This window comes from Panthera tigris, chromosome C1 (genome assembly GCF_018350195.1).
Source record: "Panthera tigris isolate Pti1 chromosome C1, P.tigris_Pti1_mat1.1, whole genome shotgun sequence".
Lineage (NCBI taxonomy): Eukaryota > Metazoa > Chordata > Mammalia > Carnivora > Felidae > Panthera > Panthera tigris.
The window spans coordinates 84,988,140-85,011,143 of NC_056667.1; the positions used below are offsets into that span (position 1 = coordinate 84,988,140).

The 23,004-nt window shown below is 37.8% G+C and overlaps 1 protein-coding gene across 5 annotated transcripts in view; it reads left to right on the forward strand.

Annotated features, from left to right (window-relative positions):
• CDC14A (cell division cycle 14A) overlaps window positions 1-23,004 on the forward strand; it is a 183,787-nt gene that overhangs the window by 22,801 nt on the left and 137,982 nt on the right. For all 5 annotated transcript variants that reach the window (XM_042998004.1, XM_042998001.1, XM_042998003.1 and 2 more), the window contains one exon: window positions 12,451-12,543. In XM_042998004.1, the coding sequence (XP_042853938.1) occupies window positions 12,451-12,543 (93 nt within the window). The remainder of the gene's footprint in view (window positions 1-12,450; window positions 12,544-23,004) is intronic.

Sequence of the window (23,004 nt, forward strand, 5' to 3'; positions counted from 1 at the left end):
AGTTAGCAGCCAAGTGGGATGGATGAGCTAGTAGTGATACAACAGGGACTTTACCTGTTGTGACAGAATTTGGATCATACTTCAGTATTCATCTGTATTTTTGATTTACATGGTTTTTTTTTTCCTCTTAGACTCTAAAGATACGTGAGGAAAAGCATTACATGTAATCCTGGTTTTGGTAAATTTATTTCATCACATAGAGATATTTATCTTTGTCTTCCAGTGTTCAAAATGAGGATCCTAAATGTAACGTTTCAGTTTGGAAGGTCAAATACTACACAGCATGCTGTTAAAGATAACTGCGAAATTATAATGCTCAGGTGGCTTATTCTTTCTGCTAGTTACAGTGTCACTGGTGTGACGATGTACAGTACTTTGTACATATTAGCTGTTTAGTGATCTTTTGATTTGATTGATTTTTATTGAACTTAGGGATAAAAGACTGTCTGTAGTGGAGAATTTCCTGCAAAATATGTTGTATATTTATGAATTCACAGATTTTTGTCATTGATCTGAAAATGCTAAATGGTCATGGAATGAATACCAAAGAGAGATTTTTATTTGTCAATAATCATATAACATAAGGTCTGTTGCAATCAACTGTTTAAAGAATTAATTTGTAAAGTATTATCTGACTTGAAAAGGTGTACGTAAATTCCTTTAACTAAACTGGTCTACATTTTTCAGAAAAGAAGCTACTGCCTATAGTTTAGAAAATAAAGTGGAAACTTTTGTAATCACCAAGGAAGCAAATATCCTAAAAAGGATTTAATATAAAAACATAAAGTGGACTTTTAGTGGATGATTAACAAGGAAAGGATAATCCATAAATAATTGAAGGCTATTACTTCCTTTTGAGGACCTAGGAATTTTTTTTTTTTTTTTTTTTTTTTTTTTTGCTTTCTTGATTAGTCCTGTTAGTATGTAGTTGGTATGAACTGGGTATTATAATTAACAATTCAGGACCTGACCATTACTTGGAAGATCGAAGAGAAAAGAATCATTATTTCAAAAATAATTTTTTTGGTCTGACTCTGTCTTCTGCTTATATCAGTTACATAAAAGTAGATGGCTTGAGTAAGGCTATTTTTCTACCATATTTTACACCAAACTGTATAAGTAAGTGTATACATGGACTTGTTTTGATTTGTTTTCATTTACAAAGCTTTCTTTCAACATTATGCAAGTTTAATAGAGTTCAGCAGTCCCTTGGTTCATTTCAGGGATCAGGTAATCTGATGGATGCCTGGAAGGACAGTTTTTGCTTTAGTACTGCTAGTAGATACCCTGTTACTTGCTGAAGGAATGAATTTTCAAAACCCAGATGTTGATAAGTCATGCGTTATCTCAAAGCATCCGAGTAGAATCTCTACATTGGGAGAAATGACTTGACTACCAATTTGAAGCTGCAATTGCTTCAACCTTGTGTAATCTCAGTTTCTTTAGCTATAAGATAGGGATTATAGAGCTTTCATAGAGGGGTGGTTAGGAGTATATTGCAAAAGGCTTTGCAAATTTTAACGTCTTCTACAGAAGAAAGTTACTAATGGAACATTGATGACTTTGAATAGGAAATAACAATAACATTTCTTCAACCAAGGTTATGAACACCTTCCCAGTCTCCTGGCTGTCATTTCCGTATGCAAAAGCTGTTTGATGTAATTTTAGGGATCCAAATGACAATTTAGTCTAGCCAGTTCATTTTATAGGTGCAGAAAGGAAGGCCCAGGAGAAGCAGGTGACTTGTCCAAGGCTACAAGGTAAAGTGGGGGCTAGATTTCAAGGCTTGTGACTTATTCATGCTCCTCTCCACCTTCATCACTGGAGGAGCCTCTGTGGTTTATAATCTTCATGCGCTCACCCACAGCACTACCCCAGCTGACTTTGCCCTGAAAACATGTCCATAGTGGCCTTGAGGCTCCTCTGCTTCGTTTGCTCCAGTGACTGTTACTGCCACTCCAACTACGTTTCTTCCAGGAACTCAGACTCCAGGCTTTCCTGCTTTAAATGTACCCTTCTTGTTGCATACCTCCCACATTCTGTCTCTCTCACCTTCGTGTAATCTCCAGGCCCTCAGGCTATTTTCTCAGTCGGATCCCTGTTGGTGTTTCTCGTCTGCAGCCTGTGTTCATGCATTTTGGTAAGACCTTTGGGCACCTTGCTTCCATGCCTTTTGTCTTGCTTGGCCTCACAGCTCCCACCCTTGGTGTCTTTCCCAGTGGATGATTTCATGCGCTAACTTACTGATTTACTCAAGATTGCGGTACTCCTGCCACTGCTGGCTGTGCACTTTACCCTGAACCACACCAGTTGCCCCACACAATGGCTTGTGACGTCCAGTCTGACTTGAATGTCCTTTTCCCCTGGTTTGATCACTCCTTGTTCTTTATGACCTTGTTCAGACACCGTGGCTTCTAGGAAGCATCTCCTTGTCCTTCTGAACAAGGTTGGAGGTGCCTCCCGTTTGGAGATCTTTATTATTGATGAATAATTCCCTGTGTACATTGCTCTCTTTCACTAGACTATACCCTCCTAGCAGATGGAGACATGTCATAGAATTCAGTGTCCCCAGTGCCCAGCACAGGGTCACCAGACACACAAACTTCTGTTGACCTTATCACGATCCCTTTGACTTACAGGTGCTCTTTTATCTTTTTGTCTCTGGAGGTTTCAGAATACTCTGCCCTCACTATTTTCATCCTCACTACGCACTGGTTTCTTAATCCTTGGCTGTCTCACTTTTGCTTTCCTTACCCTGCTGAAACTGCTCTAGAGACATCTTAAAGACCAGATATGATGGTATTTACTTGGTCCTCAAACCCTACTTCTCTGAATAATTTGGCACTTTTTTTTTTTTACAGTGAGAAAAATTTTTTATTTTTTAATTTTTATTTTATTTTTTATTCTTTTAATATATGAAATTTATTGTCAAATTGGTTTCCATACAATACCCAGTGCTCATCCCAGAAGATGCCCTCTTCAATACCCATCACCTACCCTCCCCTCCCTGCTACCCACCCATCAACCCTCAGTTTGTTCTCAATTTTTAAGAGTCTCTTATGCTTTGGCTCTCTCCCACTCTAACCTCTTTTTTTTTTTTTTTTTTCCCCCTTCCCCTCCCCCATGGGTTTCTGTTAAGTTTCTCAGGATCCACATAAGAGTGAAACCATATGGTATCTGTCTTTCTCTGTATGGCTTATTTCACTTAGCATCACACTCTCCAGTTCCATCCACGTTGCTACAAAGGGCCATATTTCATTCTTTCTCATTAATTTGGCACTATTTTAACTGATAACAGCTTCTTAGACTACTGTTCATGTGTGGTTTCCTAGGTTTTTTAGGCAACATGTTATTTTCTACTTTGACAATTTTTATTTCTTCCAAAAAAGCTTTTATGATTTTTTTCTCTTTTATTTGACACCTTATGTAGATAGGTAATATTTTGCAGTGCATTCTGTTCCAAACCTAAATTTTTAATTTTTATATTTTCAAAAGGTATTTTTTTCAAGTTGATGATTTGAGGCAGTGATTTATTGCTGTTTTTTTTGTGTGTGTGTCAGTATGCCCTCTATTCCCAGGGACCTTTACTATAATTATGTTGATTAGAATGGAAAATTATCCAGCAAACATCGACTTAGTTTCAAAAACCAAAGGCAGAAAAGACCATCACCAACAAAAAACCTATTTTTAAAAATTTTAAACTATATTTTAAAAAGTGTAAGTACTAAGAGTTATGCAGTAATAGGTTGTAGTTTGCAATTTCTGGTCAGTAGTTACTGTAATGAGGGAGATAGTCCAAAAAAAAGGAAGATTTGTTGAAATGAGAACAATTGGTAAAACTGTGTAAGTTGTTTAATGTAAAATGCCATCAGTGATTGATAGATTAGACCAGAACTTGCTAATTTGGTATTTCAAGAAATCCATAAGCCCCTGAAATTATATTTAAAATTTTGTGTGTATTTATATTTTCTTCTTAGAAGATTCATAACTTTTTAACAGATTTTTTTAAATGTTTATTTTTGAGGGAGAGAGACAGCATGAATGGGGGAGGAACAGAGAGAGAGGGAGACACAGAATCCGAAGCAAGTTCTAGGCTCTGAGCTGTCAGCACAGAGCCTGACCTGGGACTGGAACCCACAAACTGTGAGATCATGACCTGAGCTGAAGTTGGATGCTTAACCGACTGAGCCACCCAGGCACCCCTTAACAGATTCTTAAAGGGATTCTTGGCACAGACAATGGTAACAACACTGGGCTAGGATATACAGGCTTCTAAAAGGGAAGAGTGTTTTAACAAAAGTTAACATAGTGATATAAAAAAAAAAAGTACCTTGTTTAAACTTGGTCATTTAAGAAAATCTTTCAATGACTGATACAATAATATGAAAGTTTTATAATCCTATGATTGAACTAGCTTTTCCTAAAATGGTCAATACAGTTTTAACTGCTGATTTCACTTTTCCTTTGAGAAAACTAAAACCTCAGTCTGTGAAAAAACTATCTAAGAACATCACTGAAAAAAGGGGACATTTTCTAGGGCAGTGATTTTTTTTTTTTTTAAATACTTGCTCTTATGAATCAACAGGATACTTATAGTAATCTTGAAAACTGTTTTCAAAAGCTTTGAAAGAATATTGACAGAAGTGTAATTTTAAATGTACAAAACATCCCACATAGGCCTTTCAGGTTAAAAGGAGAAGGGGGGTGGGCCTGGTGAAATGGACAATTGTATTAAAGCACTGAGTACCTGGCAGATGGTGGGGGCTCTGGGAATGTCCTTGTTGCTGAATGAATCAGTGCAGTAATCCTATCCGGTAACCAGGCACCTGCCAGTGTATCAGGTAGTTTGTACATAAGAACTCTTTTGATATAATGATCAGACCACCCTCTTATTATAACTACAAATACATGTTGAGATTTCCTCATGAGGTTATATTCTGTTTCAGGTTCATGGGCTTTGGGGGGAAGAAAAACAAATTATTCTGGAGACAGTTCATGTAGTTTAAAGAGGTATCAGGCGTTCTAAAGCAATGTTAATTCACATGGGAGTAGGCATACATAGAGTTTGCAAGGTACAGAGTCCTTCCTGATTCCTTCAGAAATCCTCAGGCATGGAGAATCCCCAAATGCCTTCCACCAAATCTTTATGAACAACTTTTCTCTAACATTTTGATTTCTACTCTGATCACATGTGCCATTTCATTAATGAAACATATTGGGTTTGAAATAAAATGGACCACACAGAGACACCTTTTTCTTTTTAAAGAAGCTGCTCAACCTATTTTGTTTTAGCTCTAAATGAAAACATAAACCATATTTTGTTTTGTACAGCCAAAGAAAATTTTCAAGAATATCCCTTTCCTGGGAAAGTTGGAGGTAAAACATGTAGAGGTCATGGCTGCTGACAGGAAGACCTGTTCATTTTATCGCTTTTGCAATGAGGTGACAACTGATTGCTTTGGAGACGCTGATTGCTGCAGCCATTGCTGGGCTAGCCTAGTCACCTGTAAGAGAATGATGACTTGGTCACCACGGTCCCCATGCTATAATCTACTTAATCTGAGCACCATCACTGGCAGAGCTTGCTTGTTTAGGGAAGTGCATGGGTTCTGTTTTTGTTTTTGTTTTTGTTTTTAATTAAAGAGCATATTGTCCAGGCCGCAGTAATGTCTTCCTGAGCTCCATCAGGCTGATTTACAGTTTAATTAAACATGGTATTCTAACCAAATGATATGAAGATTTTACTTTTAAGCATGGCAAACAACTTTACTGGAAGGCTACTTAAAAAATCTGTTGTTCTGAATGATGCATGAGCTCTTGTTTTTGTTTTTTGCGTTTTGATTTTTTTTTTTTTTTTTGGCTTTGAGCTGAATTGCACTATCTTCGACCACCTCTTGTTTTGGAATGGTTGAGTAGTTTGTGGTCCCCTGCCCTAAGCTGAACAAGTGCATGATTTGTTATGTCACTGCCATCCGAGCAGAGCCTGGGCTATTTGTGACTTGTGTAGCATGTCAACATTTTCTCTTTCTGAGTTGCTGTGACTGGTTTTTCTCCAGGAGTGAGCCCTCCAGAATGCAGGGTTTCACATAGCTTTCCTTTCTGAGATAGAAAATGGCTGCCTAGGGTCAATACCCTCATCTTAATTTGTATTGTTCTCTCATAACAGTTGTCGTACTTCAGTTTATAAGTACTGTTAAATGTTTATATGCTAGATTGCATGCTTGTCATGATTTACGTAGCAGTGGTAGAAGTCTGATTCTCAGGTAAGCAGTCCAGGTCTGGAAATTTCTATAGGTTCAGTTATATTAATTGATAGATATTCAATACTGTATTCTAACTTTTATCTAGTTTTTACCTTGCTACATGAAATAATTACTTTACCTGTAATTAAGATCATTCCATTGCTCCTAGCTATGCTGTGAATGCATCCCTCGGTAGTCCTTCTCTTTTGTTTGTAATAATCCTTGGCCAGTACCTCTCCCTTGGTTAGCATCGAATATTCATTCTACTGTGAGTGCTGTGAGATTGGAGACTGAGGTTCTGCTCCCCTTGTTACCATGTCGTTCAACACTGTGTTTGGCACACATCAGCTGCTCAGTCCATGCTGACAGAACCCACAGACTTCCTTCAGCCACAGTAACCCAGCCTGCAGCTTCAGCAAACTGGTTGCCTAGGGGGCTGCATTCAGTTCAGTCATGCTTTCTTAGGCATGCATGCTCTTTAAAAACTTTGAATTCATGGTCAACATCTGTAATTTATGAAAATTTCCACTTAATTCTGAATTTTTGGCTTCTTTTACATATTAAAGTGTGTGATAGTGGGCTCAGTTTCCTACATGAGAGTAGGAGGTTGGAGCTAAGTCTGCTTGGGATAGGGCATGCTCTTCTGGTTTAACACCTGACCCACTTCAAATTCTTGGCCCCAGAGAGCATCTGAACTTGGACCCTCTGGAAAAATGCCATTTAAGGCAGCTCAGTTACTGAATCATTAAAGGAACTTGTTCCTAAGGTGTTGTCATCTGGAGTGCAAGAATTTACAAATTGTGATACAGTTTTCTGAGGTATCTGGGGCAATGTGTTTTTTATGACATGCTTTTAAAAGGCATTTAGCATGATTTGGAGTTCCTAAGAGAAGTTAAATGTCTTTTGGGGCTACTCGACCAAATGGATAGTGATTTAGGAGCCACATAAAACATTTCCTGGGGTGACAAGTCACATTTTTATGCAATAGCATAGTGGATTTTGGTGTGCTGTCCCTGGACTGTCAACATCAACATTACTGAGGAACTTGTTAGAAATAAAATTCTTGGGCCCTGGTCAAAAACTCTAGGGTTGAGGCCCAGCAATCTGTATTTTAACAAGCTCTCTAGGTTACCCTGAGCCAGTCTGCTAACAGGATTAAATATAATAAAATATAATTTAGATTGATTTTTTTTTTCTGAAAAGTTTTACTGAGATTGATTAATTCAACCAATTCTGTTGACCTGAGAATTATTTAAATTTTGCACCATGAAACTTACTGTGACCTTATAAATTGAGATTTACCAAAACTATCAAACTCAGTGAGAAATTTCTGAATTTCTAACATCTACCATATTTGCTGAGAGAACTCAACTGTCTGTGATCTGACATAGGAGAAATATATTGGCCAAGTGTGATAAGCCAGGCCGTCTTTGGCTCCTGGCTTATGTTCTCTTGGTAAAAGAGAGACACAGAATATTCATTATACTTCGGCCTTGCCCACGATCTCTGGTTTGGGAGTCACTCTGTGTCTGGTCAAATTGGACCCTCTGGCACTGTTGCTATGCTTTAGGAAACGATGGACTGTAGCAATAAATGTTAGCTGTTATTATAGAGGGCTGGCTGTGTCCACTTAAGAAGGCTTGGAAGGATATATACTGCATATATACTGCAGTTGCTAGGTAGAAATCTGAAATAAATGTGGATAGGGGCTACAGGTTATCATTTGTAATTGGTCATGTGCAAGAGCAGGCAACTAGGCCAGAGGTCTTAGTATTCCTTCTGTGACATCCTCGATCCTTTTGTATTTAAGGCTATATTCATTTGTTTTTCCAGTGGCTAGCATTACTTTGCTATTGTACACAGTGTTTTTGTAATCTCTGAGCTGCTCATGTAAAGCAAAAAGAATTTGTTAAGAGCAGATAGCTCACTGAAAGCCAGAGGTGATGGTCTAACTTTGCAAGGGCTCTCCTTGAAGGGCCTAGTCAGCATACCCGGCCACAGAGGAGCTGGGCCAGAGTAAGGAAGAAGCAGTTCTGGTTAGAGGCATTAAGTTCTCTTGGTATTGGGGTAGAGTATGAGAAAATACCTACTGGGCTCATTCATAAAATGGAATCCTTTTATCTGCAGACTGTCCCTTTCTTCTTCTCCATGGTAAGTTCCTCCATGAAAGATCTTAAAAATGAGCCAAAGTTTTCTCTAAAGGTACTGGAATCATCAGTGTCTCCAATGGATAGTATCATTTCTTCTGGAGTGCTTTAATATGTAGTAGGTTTTTTTTTTTTTAATTTTCTTATTTGTAAGTAAGCTCTACACTCAGCATGGGGCTTGAACTCACAACCCTGAGATCGAGAGTAGAATGCTCTACTGACTGAGCCATCTAGGCACCCCTGTGGGTTATTTTTAAAATTTATTTTATTTTTTTAACAGAGTGACATGTTTAATATTTGAAAGTAGAAAATATTAGTTTATGTATATCAATCTAATCATACAAAGCATTAGCTAAACAATTGGCAAGATGTTTTGTTATCCCTGAAAAAAAATTTGTTTTGAGTAAACTCTATGGCTAGTGTGAGGCTTAACTTATGACCCCCAAGATCAAGAGTTGCATGCTCTACTGACTGAGCCAGCCAGGCACACCATCCTTGAAATTTTTCATTTCAGTACCAGGTTATCTGCTATGTTGAACAGCATTGCTGGTGTAAGACTGGGGCAGAGTGACCTATAAGAGGGAGGCCTGGCCATGGCAAGGCAGAAAATTAGGAAAAGGCCAGTATGACATAAGATTTTTCTCTGTTATCATTTACTTTGAATTAGTTTTGATTCCTTGAGTGAGAACTGAGCCTCAGTGATCTGACCTGGGAGATACTGGCCAAGCTTCACTAAGCAGATCATTTCTTGATTGTAGTACTTTTGAAACTTTACTGAGAAAAATAATTGAATTCCAAAAACCTCTAAGCAAGGTAAATGCTAGGAGCTTTAAAAATTATCCTAAAAATTAGATGGAAACTCTCGCTTAATTGATATAAAAAAGTTAGCTATTGTAATGTACAGCATGGTGATCATAGTTAATAATACTATATTATATATTTGAAAGTTGCTAAGAGAGCAGATCTTAAAGGTTCTTATCATAAGAAAAAAGATTTTGTAATTGTGTATGGTGATGGATGTTAAAAAATTATGTTTCCATCCTATAGGCAGCTTCTAGTAGGAGATATTTAAAAAGTTAAAATTTGTAGGCATATTTTATGAAGAATATTCTTTATCTGATGTAATTTCTGTAAGCTTGTAAAGTTTAAAAAATTCTTCTGAAGTCCGTAAAATTTTAATTTGTATTATATTTACTTTAATGCATTTTTAAGTTTATAGTGAAAAAAAAGTTTCCTTCAGAATTTCGTCCTGTAGCTTCATGGTTGCTGTTGGAGGGTTCAGGGAGGTCTCTGCATCCCAAATACTTTAGAATAAGAAAGAAAAAAACAAAAACCAAACAAAAGCAAAAACTTTGAAAGCAACCAAAAAAACTGTTGGTGATGGAAGCACACCATTATGAGTTTGTCCCTTTTGGCAAGTGGATTTGTAAAATAAATTTAATTCCACATTATTAAATGATAGCAATTGTTTGCTGTGAAATCTAAATTCTTAGTGGAAAAAGGCATCAAAACACAATCCAGACTTCAGGATCAGTTGTGGATATTTTTCTTCCCCATGAGTGTTTTAGGGAACCAGTAAATGTAATTAGTTAGGGGCTGGGAACGAGAAGAGCTGAGTCCCTTAGGCTCAGCCTGACTCATGTTTATGGGGGCCTGGCCTGTTTAAGGCAGTGTTTAGGTGTTTGGGATTAGACACCATAAAATATGCTTATATCTTAAGGGCTTTGACTCTCCGTTGGGTAAATCAAGCCTAACTTATTGATGGAGAACAATAGGTGGCAAAAACAAAGCAAAAGACAGACTTGCAACAAGCAAATAATAAAATAACGAAAGGAAATGTCCAGCAGACAGTTTTCTCAAATTGAGAAAGCAAGGAGACAAGTGTCAGCACCATTGATAGTGACCTTGAAGTCTTTAGATAACCTCAGTATTTTGACTGAACTGAATTGAATAAAATGTACTTTTTAAAGCTTTATTTCATAGGGATAATTTACTAAGCCTGTCTGGAAATAAGGACCTTGGTAATGAGACCCGCTTTGAGGCAAACACTCTTCAAAGTTCAATTAAAAAAAATTTCTTAATGTTTATTTTTGGGAGAGAGAGAGAGAGAGAGAGAGAGAGCAAGCAGAGGAGGGGCAGAGAGAGGGAGACATGGAATCTGAAACAGGCTCCAGGTCTGAGCTGTCAGCACAGAGCCCGATGATGGGCTTGAACTCACGAACCGTGAGATCATGACCTGAGCCAAAGTTAGACGCTTAACTAACTGACTGAGCCACCCAGATGCTCCTCAAAGTTCAATTAAGAAGAGCAGTGCCATTTTCAGAACATGTGATTCTGGGTTAGGAAGGAAGTGCCTGACTTGGGGTGGTGAGGGTTTCCAGGCTCATTGCTGGGATACATATAGCTGCATTTTCTGTGGTTACATTAAAAAAGCCAGAATGTTGCAATTTCATGTAGAATGGACTTCAGAGTTTGAAGAGTTTCTTAACTTACAGAAAACAGCAGGGTGAATGAAGAAAGGTACGTAGTTGAGGTCTCTTACATTTCTAAAGGGGCTGTAAAAGCAGGTATTCTGTGGGTTGTAGTCAATGTGTAAGGTATAGAACGCTGCTTTTACAGTCAGTTTGAATTTGTAGACAAATATTAAAAGGTACCCATGTATCTGTGTTTTGAAAGCCATTTGTCAAAATACTGTGACTGTTTTGAAATATGAAGAAATTGAGCAGATTTCATTTAGTTGCGTCAGTGTTCTCATTGTTTTATGTTTGAGTTTGCTTCATACTTTGATTTCATTTTAACACATCTTTTATTTGCACACTTCTTGTCATGTTTAGCATGTATGCAACATACTAAGTTGCTTATTTTGGATTTAGCTGAATCCTTGAGCATGTAGCATATTGCATGGCATATAGCAGGTGCCTTAATAAAACTGTTTGAATCCATGAATTTAACATATGGTTATTGCATTAAGATATTTGCTGATGTGACCCTTTTGATGGCTTACCTTTTCCCACTAGCCATTTATTTTCAGATAATTAAAAAGGGATTTTTATGGAACATTCTAGAAAGAAAATATTAGTATTGATGTTCTAGTTAATATAGGCACTTGAAAATTTTAGAAGAAAATAGACTGATTGACACATTTAAAAATAAACTGTCTAATATGAAAGGTAAAGATAACTTTTCTGGAACTGGGTATGGTATGTAGAGAAAGAAAAAGGATGAACAAATACTCACCTGTAAAAAAAGAACTTACTATTTGTGGCAACATGGATGGACCTAGAGGGTGCTCAGTAAAATAAGTCAGACAGAGAAAGACAAATACCCTATGATTTCACTTATATGTGGCATCTAAAAAACAAAACAAATGAACAAATAGCAACAACAAGAAAAAAACCCAGAAACAGATTTATAAATACAGAGAATGAATTGGTATTTGCCAGAGAGGACGGGGGTGGAAGGATGGGTGAAATGAATGGAGGGGATAATGAGGTACAGACTTCCAGTTATAAAATAAGTAAGTCATGGAGATGAAAACTGCAGCAGAGGAAATATAGTCAATACTATTGTAATAATGTGTGGTGACACATGGTGACTGGACTTATCATGGTGAACATTATGTAATCTATAGTACTGTTGAATCACCATGTTGTACACCTGAAGCTAATATAACATCGTATCTCCACTATCCTTCAATAACAAAAATTAAAAAAGAAAAAAAGGATGACTAGACTTTGTGTATAAGATTTAGAGTAAATCTTCCAAAATGGTCCCCATTAATAAAGATGCCAATAATTTAATTATTTCTCATTGTATGTCTCCCTTCTTGGAGAGAAATATTTGTTATATTGTCAAATCCGCATTATGACTGGGCTGCAAAAAGTCTGAGCCAGTAACCCTCATCCCTCAAATATGCTCATGGACAATTGCCATAGAAATGAAAGTTGAAAGTTGGTACATTTCACTGATTGTGACACATCTTGGAAGTTGAGATGATGTATACCTTCTGTATATTTTAACACTGTCTCTATGGTTACACTCTTTTTATTCCCTCTTTTTAGTCATACAGTTTATCAAGAAAGAAAATAGTGCACTACACCTGTTTTGATCAACGGAAAAGAGCAAATGCAGCATTTTTAATAGGTGCTTATGCTGTAAGTACTTTTTCATGATTATTTTCTATAATCAGGCCAAGGGAATGCTAACACTGTCACATAAAATCCAGGCCAGTTTTTCAGTGGAATTGGGAGATGGTGAAAATTATTAGCACCCTGGGAATTGATGTGGAATGGAAAGTGTGGACTACTATCCATGGGCTATTTAATTCTCAGATTTTATTTGCTAGTATCTAATGACAGAGTCTCAGAACCACAATGGGGAGCTTGGGTCCCACAGTTGTATGGGTGTTTTTAAAAGAAGAATATCCAGAAAGAATATATCCAGGGAAAAGAATATATAGTGGAAGATTTTTAAAGACTGTTGAGGTGTTCCTTTTTTGCATAAGAGGAAATCCTAGATTGCATGGGGAAGGATTGTTATTATTATATTATCATTATCCATCTACTAATCTATATACATGCTTGCAGTAGGCAAACCAAATATAGGTCCTGCATATATTACACTTCCCTACTAACTAGACAAGACTTTCCCAGAAACATTTTGATTGCAAATTTTGTTCTCTGTAAGTACTAAAACGTAAATGTGAGTTCCATGTGAATGTGCTACAGCGTTTTGGTGTGAATATTTCTAGGATTTTCTATATGTACTGGGATTGGACAAAAACTTGGAAGGCAGAAGCCCACCAAGGCTAAAATTCATTTGTAACCTGTAATAACTTTTTAGGGACAAGTGTGATATCCATGTAGGAATAGGCTGGTTTAAAGGCAGGGGAGAGAGGTGTCACTTCCCATCATCCTTGGGGAGGGTTTGTGCTTCTCTGAAGCCTGAAAACACACTGCTGTGTGACCTTTCCAGGCCCTCCTGAAGATCTTGACGGAAGGAGGCACCAGCTACTATGTATCACACTCTGCCACATTAAACCGAAAGCTCTAGGGGAAAAAGCCCAGACAGATGTGGTGTTAGAAAGACTGTCAGCTGTTGCAGGGTGTAGGCTGAGAGTAGTGGCAGGCTGACAGCCTGAGTGCAGCCTGGGGCCTTGTTTCCAGGGCTGAGATGCCCAGCTCTGGCCAACTTTTCTCCCTGTGGTGTGGCCACCATGAAGCCGTGGGCCATCCCTTGTGGTACTTTTCTTTCTCACTCTGTAGGCAGCAGGGTATAATACAAAGAATCTTGACTAAGAATCAGAAAAACATTTTTTCATCCTGAAGTGGCTCTGGGATGACGGGTGATCCACTTTATCTGTCTTTGCTTTATTTAGTTTCCTTATCTGTAAAATGATAGGGTTGGATATAATGACCTCTAAGTTTCCTTCAGATTCTGAGGATACAAAGATTATTTGTAGCACCAGCCAGGCCATTGCTTTTGTTTTAAAGGCACACATGAAAAGCTGGCTGTTGGCATGAAGGCTTAGTGAAGTGCTGGTAAGCTGAATGAAGCAAGCATGCTTATTTTTCACTTTACATTGATAATTATTACTCATTTGGGACTGATAATTGACAGTGTGTTTAGAATATGGAGAGCCTGTAATAACCTTTGGATTCAAGCCATGTAAACAAGGGTGTCTTTCCTGAGGGGTTTGGTGATGCTGTGTGAGCATGTTCTCCGCGAGCCCTTTGTCATAAGGGATTATCAGGAAGAGGTCATCTACTGCTCTCTCGTTCCTTCTCCTCTTCCCTGCCCTCTCCTCTTCCTCTCTTCTTTCCTTCTTTTTTTTTTTTTTTTTAATTTTTTTTAATGTTTGTTTATTTTTGAGACAGAGAGAGACAGAGCATGAACGGGGGAGGGTCAGAGAGAGAGGGAGACACAGAATCTGAAGCAGGCTCTAGGCTCTGAGCTGTCAGCACAGAGCCCGACGCGGGCTCGAACTCACGGACCGTGAGATCATGACCTGAGCCAAAGTCGGATGCTTAACCGACTGAGCCACCCAGGCGCCCCTCTTCTTTCCTTTTTAATGCCCGTCTTTCCTGTTTCTGGTGTCATCTTTAATTTTATCATGGCACCTCTAGAGTTTTGAAAGGAAGTTCAGTCATAATAAATGCACTGAGCTGGGGATAAAATACATCAGATGCAGAAGTTTCCACCACTTTAATGTAACCCAATGAAGGAGAAGCAGTTTCAGCGGGATTGAAGAAGCGCTGAGGGCAGCATGAGCTTGTCTGACACACTAGTTCGAAAAGCGGTGTAAAGTAATTCTTCTTGTACTGTTTGTTTCCTCATTGATTGTCGTTTCCAGTTTTGAAAACGCATTCCCCAGAAAGCTTTTTGACACAACATTTAATTAAAATGAAAACCAAGAATTGTATTCTTTCCTTAAAGAGAATTTTGTGCCTTACTTTGTATTGTGTGTATGCATTTAATTGTTGGCACAAGTCTTATAAGAAGAGAGTCTGTAATGTGCATTATACAAACATCTCAGTGAAGTTACACGTACATTAATGTTGCTGTTTGGATAAGTCACGGTCTCATGGGGGAATCTTCCTGTTACTAAAGTCAGATATCCAACTACGTGTTTGTATCTCCATGGTATCTCACATTTATCTTGGCAAAACAGAACTTTTTATTCCTTTTCTCCATGAACCTATTTATTCCCACAGTCATTGCCTTTTTAGTAAGTGAACTGCCATCAGTGACTTGCTGAATCCAAGAATAGTACATTTTCATTCCTCCTGTTTCCTCTTCCCACATTATACTCATCAGTAAGTTTGGTCAACTCTGCCTCTAAAACATATATTGAGTCAGAATACTTCTTTCCATCTCTGTTGTTATCCTGTAGCTCCAGCCACTGTCTCTGTTTACCTGGGTGACCACCAGAGCATCATACATTGTTTCCTTTTTACACCCTTGCCTTTGTTTAATCACAGCTGCCACACAATTGTCAGAGTAATCTTTTAAAAATATAAATTAGATCATTCATGGCTCTGTTTCAAATCTGTCTAATGCTTGCTCACTGTTCTTGGCATTGAATTCAACCTCCTTACCAATGCCATTAAGATCCCCCTTGATCTGGCCGTGTCTACCTCTGTGTTCTCCTGGCTCAGGATGCCCCCGTCACACTGGCCTTCTAACCATGAAAACCTCAAACTTATTCCCACTTGAAGACCTTCATATTTCTGTTCTCTCTGCCTGGAGAGTTTTTATCTTAGACCTTTGCATTCCTGATTCCTTATAATAATCACTTCCTCAGAAAGACTTCCTCTCAAGTTTTACTCTGTTCTCCCCACCTCCAGTCACCCTCTAGTTCCTTGTTGTTTTATTTTCTTTATAGTGCTCTGCTATTTGAAATTATCTGATTCATTTGTATATTTACTTGTTTATTATCTCTTTCCTAGACTAGAGGGTAGGGACCTTGTCTGCTCCGTTCATTGCTGTGTCTGGGAGGTGATAAAATACTTAACAAGGGGTTAGGCCCAGGGAGTCAGCAGCTGAATTGGAAGCTGGCCACAATGGAGCCTTCCTGTTATGCTGAGCCATGAGGAAGTCCAGGTGAGGGGGTGTCCCAGGGAAGAGATGAGGTGGCCAGTGCGGAGGGCCATGGCATGCTGTGGGCAGCAGCTGTTTACATACTGGTATGGAACTATTTCAGTATTTGAACTCTTAGAACTGTGCCTGGCACATAGTAGGTGCTCTGTATTATATCTACTCAATGAATGAATAATGAGATGACAAAATATGAAAGAAGGAAGGAAGGTAACTTCAGAGGGAAACTGAAAATCATCAAATTGGACATAGAGGGTAAAGTGGTATCTTATCAGAATGCTGTGGTCTTGACTGAGCCAACTATGGCCTTTAAAGATGCAGATTCAAAGCAGAGATCAGAGCCCAAGGGCAGTTACCACCTGCACAAAAGTCACATCATCACCTTGCCTTTTGTTGTTGCTATTGTTGTTTTAATTTTTTTTAATGTTTATTTGAGAGAGAGAGAGAGAGAGACAGAGCGCCAGCGCGGGAAGGACAGAGAGAGAGAGAGAGAGAGAGAGAGAGAGAGGCAGAATCTGAAGCAGGCTCCAGGCTCTGAGCTGTCAGCACAGAGCTGGATGTGGGGCTTGAACCCACAAACTGTGAGATCATGACCTGAGCTGAAATCAGACGCCTAACAGACTGAGCCACCCAGGCGCCTTTGTTGTTGTTTTTGATAAACTCTTTTTTCCCCAATTTTTAAAATTGTGGTAAAATACATACAATATAAAATTTACTGTTTTAGGCATTTCTTTCTTCTCAATTACTTTGTTCATTGAAGTATAATTGACATATCATTATATTATTTTCAGGTGTACAGTGTAATGATTTGATATTTGTAGATGTTGAAAAATGATCACCATGATAAGTCCAGGTAACATTCATCACCATACATAGTTTGGAAAACATTTATTTCTTGTGATGAGTCTTCATAGTGCAATGGTATTAGGTACATTTGTATTGCTCTGCGTTAGATGGTGACTTTAAGTATGTCACACAAGCTTTTGTAGTTCTACTTTCTTATCTCTAAGTAGGGGAGAGCCTTTTTACGTTTTATCTCCTAGAACTGTCATGAGCATTAAGAAGGAGATAAAATATGGAACATCATGTTCAGTGGGAAATCGACAAACCCTTCTCTGTGAGTGATTCGAAAGCCAGGGTTGCTAGAATGAGGTGGCCCCTGGGGATCACAGTGACACTGGACAGATGGATGACAGGCGCCGTTTCAGGGAAGTCCCTACTCAGGAAGTGTCTCTTTATTCCTAAGCTGTGACGTTATACTTGTTGAGATGGAGGGCACAGATTTTACGAAGAGATCAACTTTGTCGGGAAGTTGTTTCCTTCCCAGGACTATACTCAATGCAGTTTTGGAGTTGGGAATTAGGATGCTTGGATCATAGTGGCATCCACAGCACTTTCATATGAGTTTAAAGAAGATGGTTCTTCTTCATTAATTAATGAAGTTAATTAGGTTCTTGCCATGTGCTTACAGACCACATCCTCGCTTGCTACTGTTTTGCTCTCGGTTCACAGAACCATGATAAAGAGGTCAAGGAGAATTTGGATGAAGCACATGATGACTAGGTGATTGGAAAAATTATATGTGTGAGAAGTTAGAATAAATGTGATGGTTTAGCTTAGAAAATGAAATTCAGAGTTAAAAAATTAAGGTTTCTTTTTTATTCCCCTAGATATGTGGAGGAGGCTTAAGCAGAGGTGGTAACCACAATGTGTTTTCCTTAACCCACGTGTTAAGTCCTCATATTGCCAAATAAGGGGTCTAATTATGGATTAACTGGGACAAGGCTGAGCCAGATGTCATGTCTGAATTAGAGATGACAAGGCTAAGGTTTGTAGACTTTGTAATCATGTCTGTGTCTGCTATTTATAATGTAGACTACACTTAACACCTTAGTAGTTCTATTCTACCTCTAAGTCTACTGCTAATTGCAAAGAAGCTGTCCTCCACCTGGCGTTTTGGTTGAGAACAGTGACCTTAGCAGAGCCACAGGCTTGACCTTGAATGCACTTGTTAGTTTTATGTCTTGAGCAAGTTATTTAACTCTTCTAAATTCCTGTTTTTTTTTTTTTTCATCTTTAAAATAGAGATAATAACACCCCACCTAACATAGTTGTGGTGAGGAGTGAAGGAGGTCACGCTGATGAAGGTGTCCCAGGGCAATGCCTGGCATTTGAAGCATTTAGGAATGGCTGGCAGCTCTAGGGAGGAAAGTTGTGCGTCCTTCCAGAAAATTTTCTGAGCTATTGTCTTACCTCCCTTGAAGAGCTGAAACCTATCCTCCTCCCCACCCCATTTTACATTTACATCCTTTCTTAGCTCAGAAACACTCAGATGGTTGTTAGTCTGTTGGTTGCTTGGGATAAATCACCGGAAGGTGTAGTAGGAGGTGTTTTTTGTTTGTTTTGTTTTGTTTTGTTTTGTTTTCTAGGATGTTATTTGCATTTTAAAGGAAGAAACTGTCTGAACCAAGTAAATTTTTTATTTTTGACATGTGTGTTCAGGCATTCTTTAGTTCAGTAAATATTTATTTGGCTCAGGGGAGCTTTACCCAGCACAATGGTGGGCCCTGGGGAATATAAAAAAAAAAGAAAAATAGAAAAAAGAATGAATACCTGGCTTAAAATGGGCGACAGGGGAGTAATAAATAATTGAGAAAAGTGTGCAGTAGGTGCCAAGTTGGATAAATAAAAATCAACAAGTGTTTTCCCCACCCTTATTATACATAAGGCCTTGTTCTCAGGGTTGAGGATGCTAAGGTATTGAATAACATAGTCTGCCTTCTGGAGGGAGTGTTTAGGGACCAGAGTCAGACCTGAGGAGAGGGAGGGATCAACCCCAGGCTAAGCTGGTGAAGGACTATTGAGGGGTGTGGGGGGTAGCATGTTTTCTTGGGGGGGAGGAAGGGTGGGGAAGTGATTAAATATATTTTAAATATCTAGTTTGAAAAGGGGATAATTCAATGAATTTAATCGAAAAAAAATTTTTTTAACTTAAAAAGTGGCATAACCACATCATAGAAGAAAATTAGGAAAATTCTTCTGCACTGACATCATTCTAAACATGAATATTCACTTAAGTATAATTGCGGTGTAGTTTTGTGAACATTTTTTGCTTGTCCTACATACGTTTTGCCTTATTGCTACTTAAGATGATCAAATAATATTCCATTTGGAGGGCATACCATTATTTGTTTAACATTTTAGGTTCCTTTCAAATTTTTTATGATGTGACAAACACTTTTGACATTATAAATGTTTCTTTTTGTGGATTTTTGTCTTTAGATTGCCAGAAGTGGGATTCATAGATTTTAAAAATGCAAGCAAGTTTTAGGTTCTTGCAGCATATTACCATATTTAAACCAGTCTGCACTAAATTTGGTATTAAGTGAAATGTCCTCTCCAATGTCCTGTACCTTTGCATATTGGGTATAAACATTAAAGATCTAGAAATTTAATTGGTGAAAATGATACCTCATTGTTTTACTAATCTTTTTTTATTATTATTAATGAGACTTATTATTCCTGTAGTTTTATTTGTAGGTTTATTAACTTTTGAATAGCTGGTGTTTTAAAATAGTTGGATGTTTCCTTACTTGGACCATTACAAGTTGAAAAGTATCAGCCTCTTCTTTCCTTTAAGAAAAGAAGTCATTTCCCTGAGTCTAATTTGTATCAATAGAGGTAGATCGCTAGAAATCACACCCATTAGTCCAAATTTCTTTACAAAATTAGGAAGTGCATATACCTTAAATTCTGTTACTTTACAGATGCTATATTAATAAGTACTTCTATTTACCTCAGTACAAAGGAACTGTTGATAATGGATCTATTGATTATCCAATACCTAGTGATCTACTGAATATATACAAAATTATATTCAGAGTAGTAATACTTAAAAATGGTTTATGTGTATGTGCTTAGCCCATTGAAAAATGGAAACCAGGCCAACTAACTTTGAATTTATAAAAGTTTGGGACAAGCATGTTAAATTTCCTTTATCTCTAACTCACAATTCATCTGTAAATTGCAGTTTCAGACCTACTCTAACTTGTCATCAAAAGGCTATGGTTTAAACAAACATTATCTGAAAAGATAGGTAAAATCCTCAAAAAAAATGTTTGTTCAAAATAATAAAGGCATTTACCTTAAATATTTATTAAAACAGTGATATATCAGCTACTAGTTTCTGTAACCTCTGTGGCTTCTCGGTAAATCTAACAGATCGAGTTTGCTTCTGCTTGTGGAAATTGTGGAGAGGAAGGGAGGCGTGGCATGGCTGGGGCAGGGCAATTTCCTGTTTTGCAGTTCCTTCCTTTTATAGCTTGATAGACAAGAATGCTTTTGTGATATTACCTGTAAAAGGGCCAGTCAGGCTTTTATCTTCGTAGGCTTATATTTTTGGTGCTTTCAAAACAGGTGAGGCTCCCTAAGATCACACAGCATTTTCAATTTTAAACTCTGAATTTGGAACTTTTGTTAGTCTTCTACATACAGATAGAGCAATATTATCTTTTATTCAACCCTCCTTGTGTGTGACATTTAGCTGTGGGCTGGGAAAATGAGCTGTTTGCTTTTCATCTGTGAAAGGTTTGTTTCTCAAGTTTAACTGAATAATTGTTTTGTTTTTTTTTTCTGTTCTCTTTGTGGCATCCTGATAACAAGCTTCCTCTGTGCTGTGAATAAGCTCACAGATTTATATACACATACATATGTACACACATAACACACACATGCATGGTACTTAGTACTATATATTTAAGTACTGACACACTGTATGTTTACCATAGCTTACGAATTTTGGAATCTTAGTAGCCTCGAAAAGGCATATACTTTCTCTGTGAAAAAGCTGATGTCCATTTGTTTCATTTATATACTGAATTAATGGGATGCACTGTTTTACTGCTTGGGATTGTGTATTTACTTGTTTATTATCTCTCCCTTCAAGGGAAGGAACTGTTTTGTTTCCTACAGCAACCACTGCATCTGGAACATCGTCAGAAACATCCTAAGTGCTCAGTAAATATTTGTGGTATGAATGACTGAATGTTTAATTGATAGATAAATATTAATTACATTGAGAAAAACACCGATAAGTAAAAGGTAATTTTCTACAATTCTTGAAAGATTAATATGGAGTAATTTAAAAGCTGTAGTACTTTTAACAGCAAGAATCGTAGTGTTTTGAGGCATTAATTTTTTTTTAAAGTTACTGAGTAAAACAAGGTGTTTTATATAACTCTTTACAATTGTAGAACTGAAATGGGCTTTGTTAATATGTACAACCGTTTGAAATCAGTATTATGGGTGGTAGTCTTAATTTTGGCCTCAGCAGTTTTTGTTTTTCTCAATGGGGGAAAATCCTTATTTATACGTTAGGTAGTTGCTAACTAATGTCAGTAATTTTTTTTAACAGCTGTCCTTGCAATTTTAGGATAATATTCACTAAGAAATAACCCAAAAGATTGGAAGAAGAATACTAGAAAAATTTTTAATCAGAGTTGAATCTTTAAAAATTTTAACTGAACGTATTTTTTGATAGAAAAAAAATTTTTTTCTTATTTTTATTTTTTTTATTTTTAACGTTTATTTATTTTTGAGATAGAGAGAGACACAGCATGAACAGGGGAGGGTCAGAGAGAGAGGGAGACAAAGAATCTGAAACAGGCTCCGGGCTCTGAGCTGTCAGCACAGAGCCCGACGCGGGGCTCGAACTCTCAGACTGCGAGATCATGACCTGAGCAGAAGTCGGACGCTTAACCAACTGAGCCACCCAGGCGCCCCTAGAAAAATTTTTTAAAAGAGGTACCCAAAGCCTTGAAGATAATGTCCATTATTAGAGTATGACTTGAAATGTATTTGTAATGCCTGATATGACTGCAGGTGATTGGCCCATCTCGGTTAGTTTGCAATTAACATGTCCTATATATGTTTGCCTGGGCCTCACTTAGCAATTACGTGAGTCTGAGCCATCTCTGTTCAATTTTATACAAATATCCAGACTGAACAGACTCACATTTTAGATGTATCCCCAGTGAAACACTATAGGCTTCCTAATTGGTGAGACATTTACTAGAATATATACGGAGACTGGAGGTAATACTTCCAAGTTTAATGCAAAATGAGGTTATTTGGTTGCTAAACAACTACCGTGGTGATTTCCACCATGGTAAAAATCAATATTGAATCCATTTGGTTATGTTTATTGTTTTCTCTTAGATTAAAAATAAACCAATTTTAATTTAGAAACGTAGACTCACTTTTGCAGACTCCTCAAAGTACCTCCCGGAAGAAATTCACAAGGAAAAACTCTGCTCCAGTCCTGCTTTCTCATGTTTTAGTTGGAGAATCTGAGCCCGGAGAGATCTAGTACCTTGCCCAAGGAATAAATCCAGTTAGTGAGAGACTAGAACCCAAATCCCCAAGTTCCTAAGTTGGAGCTTTATCCATTCACAGCATGTAACTGAGCAGTGCTAGTCTTGGAATAATACTGCATCTAAACCAAAATATTTTGCAGAAAATTCAAAATAGCATGTAGTGTGGAAGGGCAGAGTTTTCCAGTACAAGGCAGTGTTTCACTCAGTCATACAGTTTCCTTTCCAGGTAGCTTCTGAGCTCTAATTCTGGCTCATGGGGCTAACATCCCAAATACCTTGTGTACCAGCCAGACGCAGCGGCAGCTCTTTGCACATGTACTTTGGCGATGTCCATGGATGTCTTAGAGTAGGTCTAAGTGTCAGGAGTGATAGGAGAACAGGAGAGCCAAGGAATGACATGAAGTAGGTTAGGCTGTATCTTAGGACAGGGTTTTCAAGCTCTTTTCACTATAAACCACAATAAGAACTGTGTTTTACATTGCAGTTTAGTACACACACTCTCACACATAGTACACACACTATTCACATGTATAACTGAAACAAAATGTCCATGAAACAGTTCTTACCTTACAATAGGCGAGGCATACTGACATTTTATATTCTGTCCTATTTTATTTAAAAAAATTTTTACCCATTCGATTGATT